Here is a 12,036-nt window from a genome sequence, read left to right on the forward strand (position 1 = left end):
GGTAAAAATATATATATATATATATATATATATATATATATATAATCTCATTCGTAGTCTAAATGAAGTTGAGACAGAAAATATATTTTCCTCATGTATTATGGTCTGTTTGCCGTACAACCAGAGAGAGAGAGATTCAGTCCGTTATTTATGTGATTTATGTTCCTCATGATGGAGATGAATTAACTCACTATCAAAAGAGGATTCTTTTGTCAGCGGGGGGGTTCTTTTTAAGCTCTTGTTTGCTTCATCGGGTATCGTACCGCAGAATAAATAAGAGTTTTTCTGCTCTGTTGAGGGAAGGAACGCCGCCTTAAACCCATTCCTCAGGTCCAGTAAGTGAATGTGGCGCTGCTCCTTTCAGCGCACGATGCTGGAGGAGGATGTGGGTAATTTTACAGCCTCCGTTTTCTAGATTGGATTGTTGAGTTAAAATTTGGCGTCTTTGAAATCAGGTTGTTATATTTAAAGGTTAAAAAGGTAAAGAAATTGCTCCATGTTAAAGTCTGCCAGTGTCAAATGTTCTGATTCGGTATGTTAATTCCTTTGCCTGCTTTTATTTCACGTTTCAAGGACCTCGCATTATGAATAATTTTTCCTTTACAATCTAAAATGAGACTAGAGAAATAACAAATTCGTCATGTGACAAATACAGAATTGTAATTTGCTTAAGACTAATTCAGCTGTTTTCGCGCAAGGACATTGCTCAGCAATAAAACCACTCTCATCGTGAAAATCCGCCTCTGTAATTTCGAATCACGTTGATGTTACTGTTACTTTGATGGTTATGTAAGAAAACCAACGTTTCACTAACTGATTTCATCAGAGCCCAACCTCAGTATCTCTTCTGGATGCGTCACATTTGGCACCAAAATGAATCGGCAGTCGGCCGCATTATCATTCGTTCCGTCCAAGTGGTGAATTTTCCACGAGCCTTAATCCATATCAGCAGATCTGGAATATTACTGTAGGGTGCAGTTCAGAATTTTTCCTGTATGGTGGATATTATAGATACGACTGAGCAATTTTCACCCAAACAATCCTTGCAAGAAAAACGTTTTAGCTCCTAAAATAAATGCATACAAATGTTTTGTCATATTCTTGGCATTAACCTGTGATGTCATTATAGAACCAGTTTAATGAACGCTCTAGTGTTTGCCGGACAGGAAAGCATCAAGATTCACTTTTTCCATTTCATGCAGTTACAAAAAGCTCAACTGATGTGTTCCAAATGTACTTTCCTATTTTGAAATCAAAAAAGTAAAACGGACATAAGATGCAATTTTCACTTCAAGCCCAGTAAGGCAGCCTGATTCGTGTGAAGGTTTTTCCACGGGGGGAACCGGACAAGAGAACACCCAGGCAGGTCATGACTAAGAATGCATCAAAAGTAGAGTCTTTATTGATGAGTGGGCAAAAGAACCACCTCAATTTAACTGTACAATTACAGAATATCATCTCGCAAAGGGATGCCAGACGTAAAAATTACGGACCGCAGTTCACTTTTCGCTTCGTTATTCCATATCCACAGTCTTAAATCTATGAAATGCAGTGGAATGCATGCTAATACAGTTTGCTGTGCGAGTGTCCACATTCAGAAAATCGACTGCACAATTATATCTATGCCTATAACATACGTTAGGTCTAACATTTGTATTACATGAATCTTCATTTGGAGCAACGATTCAATGTAGCCACAGCGAGCCTCTCCGGGGTCCGATCCAGCCTCAAGACGTTCAGATTTTAAATTTACCGTGATCCCAGGACTCAAATTGCGACATTTACACATCGAGGTGAAATATAACCGGGCCTTGTAACATTCAAGTTCTCTTCACATTAAGTGCTGCTTCATTTTCTTCATTTTTTTTTTGTATTCTTGTGAAAACATAACAGCACTTTTAAAAACATTCCCAAGATCACAATTTGCAAATAAATGTTCATTAACTTTTTTTTTTTTTTGCTTTTTTTTTTTTAAACGATTCAATTTACATCATCCTTCAAGTCATTAAATCCTATGGTCTGTTTGTAATGTACAAGTGTTTTCTAATTATTCTGTCCCCTTCTCATTCTTCATTTGCATTTCATCATACATCGCCATTTAACAAGAAAAACAAATCAAACATTTTCACTTACTGAAATCCACTTGAAGGATTAATTTCTATGTGGTGACTGTTCAATTTTTGCATGATTTTGAGACACAAAGATGAGGTTGCTGTTGCACTGACTTAAGATTACTACCCCCCTGTCTGGTCTTTCTGCCTCCGTCCTCTCTTCCTTTCTCTCACACACATTCATTACAACTGCGATATAAAAACACAGAAACAGGAATATTCATTCCTGCACAGTCTATACAATATGAAATCCAGTCATATTTCAAAATAGTGTCATCTGCTTAACATGTATAGTTTACAAATAAAGAAAAACAGGCAATTTTTATGATACAAAGAAACCTGACACGCCCTAAATAAGCCCCCCCCCCCCCCCCCAAAAAAAGAAGAATGTTCAGGGCTTCTTGGGTTCACAACACGATTTAAATGCATCCAAGGAATTTGGGTCCATTTTGCAGTCTCCTTTGAATTACATGAAAAGGCGTCTGTGGAGGGGGGGGGGGGGGTCCGATCTAATCAGACCCTTGATGTGTTTAAGCGTCTGTGACGCTCTATTCCCAGTCCATAGCGTCTTTCTTCAAGGATTTCAGACCTCTGTTTGTTCTGCTTTGTCCCGCGTGCGACGCAGGAAGTCATTCTCACGTGTCCCACTGATATAAGGCAACGTTATTTTCAAATGGCATCGGTTGCACTCGGTGGGCGTGGCGCTCGTTGTCGTTGTTCCTCCTACTTATGAATCACACATTTTACATATTCAGAAATGCAAACCATTTCTTTGCTGCCGGGGCTTTTCCACGGTTCGCACCTTTTGGCCCAGACACGTTTTTACTCAAATATCAACATTCTTCACAATAAAACATCCAAGCTGTGTTACAGCACATCTCTATTCCTCTTGAAGGACCTGAAACATTCCCTTTGTTAAGGTCATGTCTGATCACATGATGCAGTAGGCCTCGTCCTGGGGCAGGTGTTGTTTAGTCCTCCAGTAGGTGGGCAGGTGAGCTCTCAGCACTTTCCTCAAGTCCTCGTTAAGTAGGAGACAGAAGATGGGATTGACTCCGGCTTGGGCGAAACTCATCCACACCGTGATGGAGAGGTACCTGTGAGGGATGGAGCACGACTTGACAAACACCCTCCAGAAGCACGCCACGATGTAGGGAGCCCAGAGGACGAGGAAGAGCAAGGTGATGGTGTAGAACATCCTACCCAGCCTCCTCTCGGACCGCACTTCTTCCATCCCAAGCAGCCGCCGGTGTTGATTGTGTAAATTTTGCCTGATGCCCAACAGAGTTGGTGGCATGGGACCGCGGCCGAACCCTGCGATCCAGTTGGCTGCGGCTTGACCTGTGGCCCCGGGGCCGTGGAAGGTCCAGTTCTGGCTGATAGCCGGGACCAGCTGGACGGGTTTCATTTTACGGTGCCTGTACTCGAACAGCAGCAGCTTGGCGTAGAAACCGTGGGTGGCCAGAACCACCACAGCCAGCATGAGCATGAAGCCCAGGGTGTCGTTGGTCTTCAAGTAGCGGTGTTCAAAAATGCACTGATCCTCATCACGGATGAACTTGTACGTCCCCACGTCAAAGACCGGCGGGAACGCCATGGCGACGGCCAGAGTCCACACCATGCAAACGATGGCGGCGCAGGTCCAGATAGTCATGCGCTTGGCATAGAACCGGTGGTGGGCGATGGCAAGGTAGCGGGTGACGGCCACGCAGAACAGCATGAAGGCAGCGTGAAAGCAAAACAGCACAGCCATAAAAGCCACGACTTTACAACTCATGGCGCTGTAAGTCCAGGCCGAGCTGCTGTGGACGGAAACCAGCACGAAAGGGAAACAAGCGGCGGAGCGGACCGCGTCGGCCAGGCACAGGTCCAGGAGGAAGAAGTAGGGAGCCTTGTGAAGTGTCCTGTCTCGTAAGACCAGCAGAGAGACCAAGAGGTTGCCTACGAGGCTCACACAGATGATCAGACCCAAGAAGACCAGCTTAAAGTAGGCGGACACATCCGTGGCAGAGACTCCGCCGCCGTTGCTGCTGCCGCCGCTTCTCGCCAGTCCGCTCTGCGAGGCCAGCACAGCCAGCAAGCTGCCGGGGCCATCGATGGCAAAGGTCTGGTTGGCCATTCTGTCACCTTCTACAGGCCCTTTAGAAACGCTAGCGATCCGCCTACAGCCGTCGTCTCGCGCAGCTCTCTCTCGTCTTTACAAGGAGAGGCCGTAAGGATCTTTTCTACACGACAGATTCATCTTTCCTCTTTGTCCACAGCCTCTCCACCTGTGGGCAGAGACGCACAATGTGAGGAATTGGAAAAACAAGATGTCTGACGGGCCCGTCGGGTCAAAAAATGAGCCCACTGGAAGGGAACGGAGCTCACATTAGCAGCATTGATGTAGAAGCGCGACGTCGGGCAACACTGGAAATCTCTGCCTTCCTGTTTTCTCTGTGGCTGGGATCGGATCCGCCGCTCGACAGCATGCCAGCTCCTTGGCTCTCTCAGTAATTACCTTGCCCGTTGCTAAGATACAACAGCTCGCATACTTTGTGCAAGTGTGGGTGTTTGAGTGAATGCATGGGGGCGTACAGGGGGATGGAGCAGACAACCAGCACTGGGCATGTCCAAGAGCGATGTTGTAAATGAGCAAAGAACATCTAATCATTGCTCCCTGCTGCTCTGTGTGTGTGTGTGTGCGTGCGCGTGTGTGCATGCGATAGCCAGTTCAGGAGCAGAGGGTGTGATCTGAACACGGCACATCAATGTTAGGATATAAGGGCGCAGAGCAGGCAGCCATTCTGGATTTACTGTCGGAATGTGTTGAATCTTAGGAGACATTTTTCTTGTTTTCATCGCCACGCCTCGGCGAGCCTATAATCTGATTTATTTAATCTGATTTATTTAATAAAGACGTGGAGAAAAAAAAATCTGAGAATCAATGAGGGTGGAAAAAAATGAAGTACCCTCGTCTAAAACATGAATAGGCTGAAGGGATGGTGATCAAAGCGGGCTGGGTGGGCCTCGTCTATGTAGGCCATGAAACACTGTGGGTTTATTTTTCCACGCATATTCTCATTCCACCTGATTATCCGGCCACCATTCCGGCTGGGCCCGAAACACAGGCTGAAGCCACACACAAAAAAAAAAAAAGATGAACAGGTGTCTAAATCACCTCCGGTGTTTGTGTGTGCGTGCGTGCGCGCGTCTGAGGGAGGAAGAGAGAAGGGGGGGGGGGCGAATAACCTACCTTTCATCCCTCATATTTTTCCGATCCGTTCTTCTCCCGCAACAAAAACAAACAGAAACGATCCCAGCCGCTTTTGTTGCTCGTCAAACGGAGAGGAAAAGCATCTTCGCTGCGCCGCCGGGGCGCAAAACGACACCTGTTATGCGTAAATCCAGCGCAAGGACACCGAAATGAATGTAAATAATAATAATAATAATAAAAAAACACGGTCGAGGCTGTCTAATAACGGGACAATCCGGGATGGGGGCTCTGCCGTTCAGGCGTTTATGCCACCCTTTCACGGGGATCCGAGGAAACGGGTTTAATGTTGCATCACGTCGAAGATGGATTCCAGCAAACCCAGAAACGGACGCGATAAAACGCATAGATGTTCAGTGCGTGCATCCAAAAGGTGTTTTTAATGCCTATAATAACGCACCCACAAGCAGAGAACGTCGCGCATCCCTTAAATGAATTGTCTTTGCGTTTATATTGGCTGGTGGGAGCAGAATAATTATTCCACGCAGACGCGTCTCTTTTCTCCCATTTCTCAGTCCAAAAAAAAAAAAAAAAAAGGCGATGTATTTACCCTGAACTGTTGTATGCAGTCATTGTTTCGCTGCCCGGCGAAAGCGGACTACATCCCCGCAATAAGAGCCTCCATGGCGGAGCAGGTTCATCTTTGAGCAATGTCGCGCAGGGATCCACGTCGCGTCGAGATCACGATCCCATCACGATACAAAGAGAGAACCAAACAAATAGGCGAATTATTCCGGAATAATCCCCAGATATGGCTGCTTGCGAGGAGGCAGCTCGGGAACCGTCGGTTTTATTCGGAGGGAGGGAGGGAGGGGGGAGAGAGAGAGAGGGGGAGGGAGGGAGAGAGAGAAACCTGAATGTGATGGTTCAGCCTCTCTATGGAATCCTGTGTGCTTTCTTAAGATGTCAACAACGTGCGTCTCTTATTGGTTCCGTTCTCTTGAGGGTAGACCGGGCTGCCCCCCCCCGGGGGGTGAAACAGACAGGCCCTGTGGGGGCAGCAGCAAGGAATTCTGGGTCCTCAGAAAGAATTTAATATGAATAAATGCGTAAAACTTATCAAATATTAGCTTCAGAACTTTAATCATCGCCAGTGACGTTATTCCATACAGCGTACGACACACTTTCTATTCCAGCTTTGTAGGAACAATTTTTCTTAGGACCCGATAAGAGACGTTTTCACGTCCGTCGAGGTGTCCGGTTGCGAGATGACTCAAAACGTTCTGGAATTTTGCTGATGATCCAGAAGAGATCCTGGATTCTGGATCAATTTGGAATTCTCATTAGCATTGCAGTAAATGGATCTGATCCAGAATGAGGTCAGGAAATGTTCAATCTGAACACTGAAAACTCCCTTTACGGATTCCAAAATCAGTTAAAAAAACTCTGATTCACTTTTATTTTTCATGGTTGGTGCGTAAAGATCCCGAGAACAATCTAGAACCTCTTGATGATGATCCAGGGTTAGGGAGCTGTTTGATGATTGGCCCTCAGGATGGGCGTGTTCATACCTGATTAAGTCTGGGACATGTTGGAGCGTTTGACCACCTGAAACGGGTGCCCTGCCCAGTTTCTGAAGAATGCTGGAGAAAGCTCTGGACTAGTTGAACAGGATTAACCTCAACCAGGATTAACCTCAACCTAAACTCCTCTGACAACCTGAGAGGGCGCGACGGGGCGGACGTCCTCCGCCGACTCGGCAGCGACTCCTCTTCTCCTCCTCTGCTCTGATTGAGGAGTGGGCCGGCATCCCGTTAGCTGACGTCACTGGCAGGTTGGTACGGTCCATGAGGAGGAGGATTACTGCTGTAATCAATGCTTATGGAGACACACTGATCGTTAGCAGGTTAGCGTTTCAATCTTAGCATTTAGCTCGCAGCTAAAACCTGTTTGTATGTTTATACATCGCAAATTTATAGAAGGTGCAAGTTACTAAATTTTAAATGACAGATTTAAAAAATCTTACTGGGGGAATCACCTTTAGATACCATGTAAAAAAATAATATAAACAAAAGATGGATGTCTTCATAAAATTAATATTCCGGTATATATTTATTTCTAGTAGTCAGACTCACGCAGTATAATGACTGTGAAGCCGAGTCTAATGATGCTAATTCTTCTTTGATGCAGGGGTGTTATGGAAAACAAGATTTGTCTCGTCTTTGTGGGATTTACTGCTGATTGTGTTGTTCTAGAAAAAGCCCCCCCTTTAAAAATCCCTGCTAATATAAACGCAGCTTTCTCTTGTATGCTGTTTAAAACATCTTCCATTATTCCAAAGCCACTGCCTGTGGTCGGTGTCCCGCTGTCAGTTTTAGGCCTTCTCAAATGTTCAATGTGACATTTAATCGCTCGCTCCTTTCACCCTGCACAAGTCTGGGAACCGCACGTGTGCGTTGACGAGTAATTCTTTAAAGTCAAATGCGTAATCCACATAATCTGAAGGAAAGCCGACATTCGAGGGTGTTTGCGGGTTTTCATTCACGATACAGCAGGAAATCACTGAACTCTATAGTTTCTAGCAGTTTTAAAGTCTCCCAAGCTTCCAGCTCAATCACAAATCGCCTGCGTCGTCTCCTCGTGCAGCCTCCGAGGAGGTTTCCTGAGGACTGTCAGCCTGCCATTCCTCATCTTATGGTCAGCAATCTCCGCGGTCCGGCGCGGAGCCATGGCTTCAGTGCAATGCGTGACCTTAAGCTTCTATTTGAAGCTCGAGTTTCTGCTTGTGCGCTTCCCCGTCAAGCCACCCTGCATGCGATCCAGCAGCAGAGGCGCTAAAGGCTCCGATTACCTCCGTCATAGACAGCAGGAGGAGGTTAAGAGAACAAACAAACAAATAGGGGTCTGATATGTGTTTGTTTGTTTGTTTGCCTGCGAGACTTGATTAAACTTTGAGGTGGATCTCGTTATGGATGCAGATCCTGATCCTGAGCTATTGGTTTAAAATAGATACGCAGGAGACTGTCATCAGTATTAATAAGGCCGATGTCTGTGAAAAGCAAGACACCTTGATGAAAAACCACCAGACGACTGTCAAAACGATTTGCTCTGCAGCGCAGCGGCATTGCCGTGCATGGAAATCTTATTTGTGCAGCGCAGACGGAGGAGAGGAGGGAATAAAGACGCGTAGCGTTCCACAGCATACGACCACGTTTAATGGCAAGACACCGTGAAAACTTGCATCACTTCAAACATCTCATTCAGTGCTTCCGCGCGTCTGCGAGGTCGTGAAAGTAGCGCGGTAAAATCTCGTGTTGAGCGGCTACCAAATGAGCTCACTAGCTAGCATCGCCAGGAAGACGTTTGTGCACCAGTGAGGAGGACACGCTGAGGAAGCTGGTGTTTTCTAAATATCCACGTTTTAACCCTCAAGCAGCACCGATTTCACTCTGACGGTCACCACCGGTAAAAAAAAAAAAAAAAATCTCCTGCTTTTGCATTTTGTAAACAAAATTCCATTCGTACACGTCTCTCTCTCTCTTTTTTTTTTTTTTTTATGTCACACGCTACAGTAAAGATAATTCATCCTTCGGCAAAAATTCACAGATTCACAGAGGTTAAACTCACGGCAGTGCGGTTAGACAACAGCCTCGCCTACGTCAACAACAACAGTCGGAAAAACAACCGGGGGCGACTGACAGAATCAGAATACAGCACGTCTGCAACGTGACGAGGAAAAAGAACGACAGCCCACAAATAAAAACACCTCTGGCAGGAAACTGTGCTTCGATAGCAGCGTGACGCGTGACTACCGTTATATTACTTAACACTAGTTTGGCAGACTGAACGCCACATCTTAACGCTATTTTGACAGTGGTTTTCCCCATCGGACTTTTGTAATGGCTAGAATGGGTCGACAACTGGGCTTAATTAGTAGTCGTGAAAAGGCACTTTTTTTGAGAAAGGATCAGGACGGCGTAATTAGAAGCGGCGCAGGACCAGAAGTAGCCCGATGAGGTAAAGGACATCGGGATCCTGCAACGCTACCCAGAGGGAGACGGCTCCGCTCAGGAAGACGGCGGCCGGCATCAGGCTCCCGATGACGCCGCACTCGGGCTGGAGTTGGGAAACCTCTGGTGGATGCTCTAACAATCTGCCGGGGGGAACCCGGGGAGCATCTTCCTGCTCTTCCCACGCTGAGACAGCGTTTTGGCTCGTCTCGGTGACACCTGCGCTCGCGGAGGACTTCTCTGCGAGCGCAGGTGACGCCGGAGATTCGCCTTCTGCGAACGGAGACGCCCGATTCTCCCCTGCGGGAGCCGGCGGAGGCGTCCCGCCGTCCAGGTGCGCTTCGGGCCCGGTGGACCCTTCTGATAATCCCGCATCAAGCTCCATCAGTCCCGCTGCAACCGCACTCGGAGCAGAGGCGCGCTTCTCGGCCGTCCACGGATCTGTCTCAGCGGTTGAACGATGCACGCCAGAGGCTCCCGAGGGGCGGGGCACCTCTGCTGCTCGGGAACCGTCTGATCCCGACCTTGATTCTCGCGGGAGGGAAGGAGCCGAGGACGGTAGGCGCGTAAAGGGAACGGTGTCCGTTTCACAGTGGAGTCTGGGTAAAGGCCGCCGCGGCTCGTCTGGCTGCGCCGATTCGCTGGCACAGAGCACAAAGGGTGAATCGGTTCGGCGGGCGGCTTCCGATGACCCGCGAGGGAGTCGATCACCTGCGGGCACAGCGTGAGCGGCGGACAGCGCGTCATCGACAGAGGGAAGCGCTCGGCGAGGCGGGGCAGAGGAACCGGAAGGTGGAGCTGTCATCTGTGGGAGTAAAACAGCGACAATGAAAGAGGAAGAGGAAGAGGAAGAGGAAGAGGAAGGTTTGTGCTCTACATTTAACACGCAGAGCGAAGAGGCTTCGCCGCCGTGAGATGGATCTCATGCTGACAGTGTAACGGTGAGGAAATGCGAAGGAGCAGAACGATGACAGACGCGCGGATCGTTAGCGGAATGATGAGCTCGTCCGAAGACGCTTGCATTCGGCAACAGCAGCATTCAAGACGGAAGGGAATCGGATCAATGCAAGGTCCCGCTCATTATTTATCCTCATGCTCAACTCGAGAGGTTCTGCGGGAACAGAAGTGGAATCCCAAAATGCTGCAATGCTGCTTTCTGTGAAAGAAGAATGAACTCTCTGTACTGTGACAAACACCGAAGGTTAAATTGAGATGAAATGCCAACAATAAAAAAAAAAACATAATTCTGTCCCGGACTCATGAACGTTTTACTGCTGCTAATACACGTCTGTGTATACTTATATATGTTTTTTGTAACTTAGTCATTACTGTTACATGTTGCACGACTTCACCGGGAAAAATTCCTCGTCTGTGAACCCTTTTTTTTTAAAAAGGTAACGTAACTCCCCGGATGGTTTAGTACTCCTTTCCACATAAAAAAAAAAGTTGCCTACGTTATAGTTCCACCATGAAGCTAATTTATTCGCATATGGATTGTGAAATATGCTCCTGTGGCTTGTGAGTGTCGTGGGTGTCGGACATGATTCCACGTGGTCTGAATGAATCGCTGAAAAAAAGACACGACTGCAGGATGAAATGGCAACCAGACTGAAAAGTGCACGAACACGAGCATGCGTCGTGCTACGAACACAACGGCAAGCCGACAGCGATGGCGTCACGTTACCTAAGTCGATGCTGAAGCTTCAATGAGCTGTGAACAATATAAACAAGCAAGCCTTTGATGATGAGCTTTAAAAGTTGAACCTAAATGTCTTGTTATGTTTGATCGGCCTTGTGACTGCGGGGGGGGGGGGGGGGGCACAGCAGCTTAGCCTGCTTACCTGTTAAAATGAAATGTGTCAAAAACTGCATGCAAATGAGGATCCTTTACTAAATACGTCCCCAAGTGGTGCGTGAGTGACTTCATTAAAAAGCATAACTCTGGAGAAACATTCCACTAAAAGCACTTCCTGTCTCTTTCCTCCTTACCTCGACGTCAATCTCCGGCTGAGCGATGGCCGGGTAGACCGCCGTCGGCCTGACAAGTCCTGACTTGGACGGTCCCGCTTCTTCTGTTGATGACAAATAGATAATTAGTGCTGTGATCATCTGACAAGGCAAACGGCGTATTTAGCCAGCGTTAGAAGGGATATCTCCAGGATGGGCTTAGTTTGGTCTGTAAGGCATTCATGTTGCACCTTCTTCTCCTTCCCGCTCGTCCTCTGAATCAAAATCATCATTTGCACTGAAAGAAAAGAGAGAGAGATACATGAATGTAAGACAGAAAGCAGTGAATTCAAGATTACTCAGACGGGTTTACCAGACATGGGTGTGACGGGCGAGCTGCAGCATGTGTGTGTGTGTGTGTGTGTGTGTGTGTGGAGGGACATGGACTCTGCAAGCAGTCAGAGTTTACTCTGCCTATCATCCGTATATTTACACATTTATATTTATATGATATTTTCTATAAGAAGAAAAGGGGCCTTCAGGGGATGCCAGGATGTGACAGAAACAAATAGCGTGGGCATAAACTGGACAAGCTTTTCACAATAGTCCTGCTTACGAAGTATAAAATCAAATGTTATTTTGATCTGATAAAGATTACAGAAATATTTTTTTTTTTTTTTAAATTCAGAAACTTTGTACAGATCAGCTTTGGAAACACTTTGTTTGCACTGATGTGGATAGAACGGGACCTCGAGCAGGTTTAAATGAATGTGCG

At 46.8% G+C, this 12,036-nt stretch overlaps 1 protein-coding gene across 1 annotated transcript; it reads right to left on the reverse strand.

The window, feature by feature from the left end:
• Nucleotides 1–3,042: 3,042 nt before the first annotated feature.
• Nucleotides 3,043–4,239, reverse strand: gpr173 (G protein-coupled receptor 173). The gene has a single exon (XM_068749131.1). It carries the CDS (start codon nucleotides 4,228–4,230, stop codon nucleotides 3,043–3,045), a length of 1,188 nt encoding a protein of 395 aa, XP_068605232.1. The 5' UTR covers nucleotides 4,231–4,239.
• Nucleotides 4,240–12,036: the final 7,797 nt, after the last annotated feature.

The sequence above is a fragment of the Brachionichthys hirsutus genome, chromosome 2, assembly GCF_040956055.1.
Source record: "Brachionichthys hirsutus isolate HB-005 chromosome 2, CSIRO-AGI_Bhir_v1, whole genome shotgun sequence".
NCBI classification, from domain to species: Eukaryota; Metazoa; Chordata; class Actinopteri; order Lophiiformes; family Brachionichthyidae; genus Brachionichthys; species Brachionichthys hirsutus.

Coding starts and splice junctions, on each gene's coding strand:
- gpr173 (XM_068749131.1), bottom strand. CDS start 4,230: ATGGCCAACCAGACCTTTGCCATCGATGGCCCCGGCAGCTTGCTGGCT.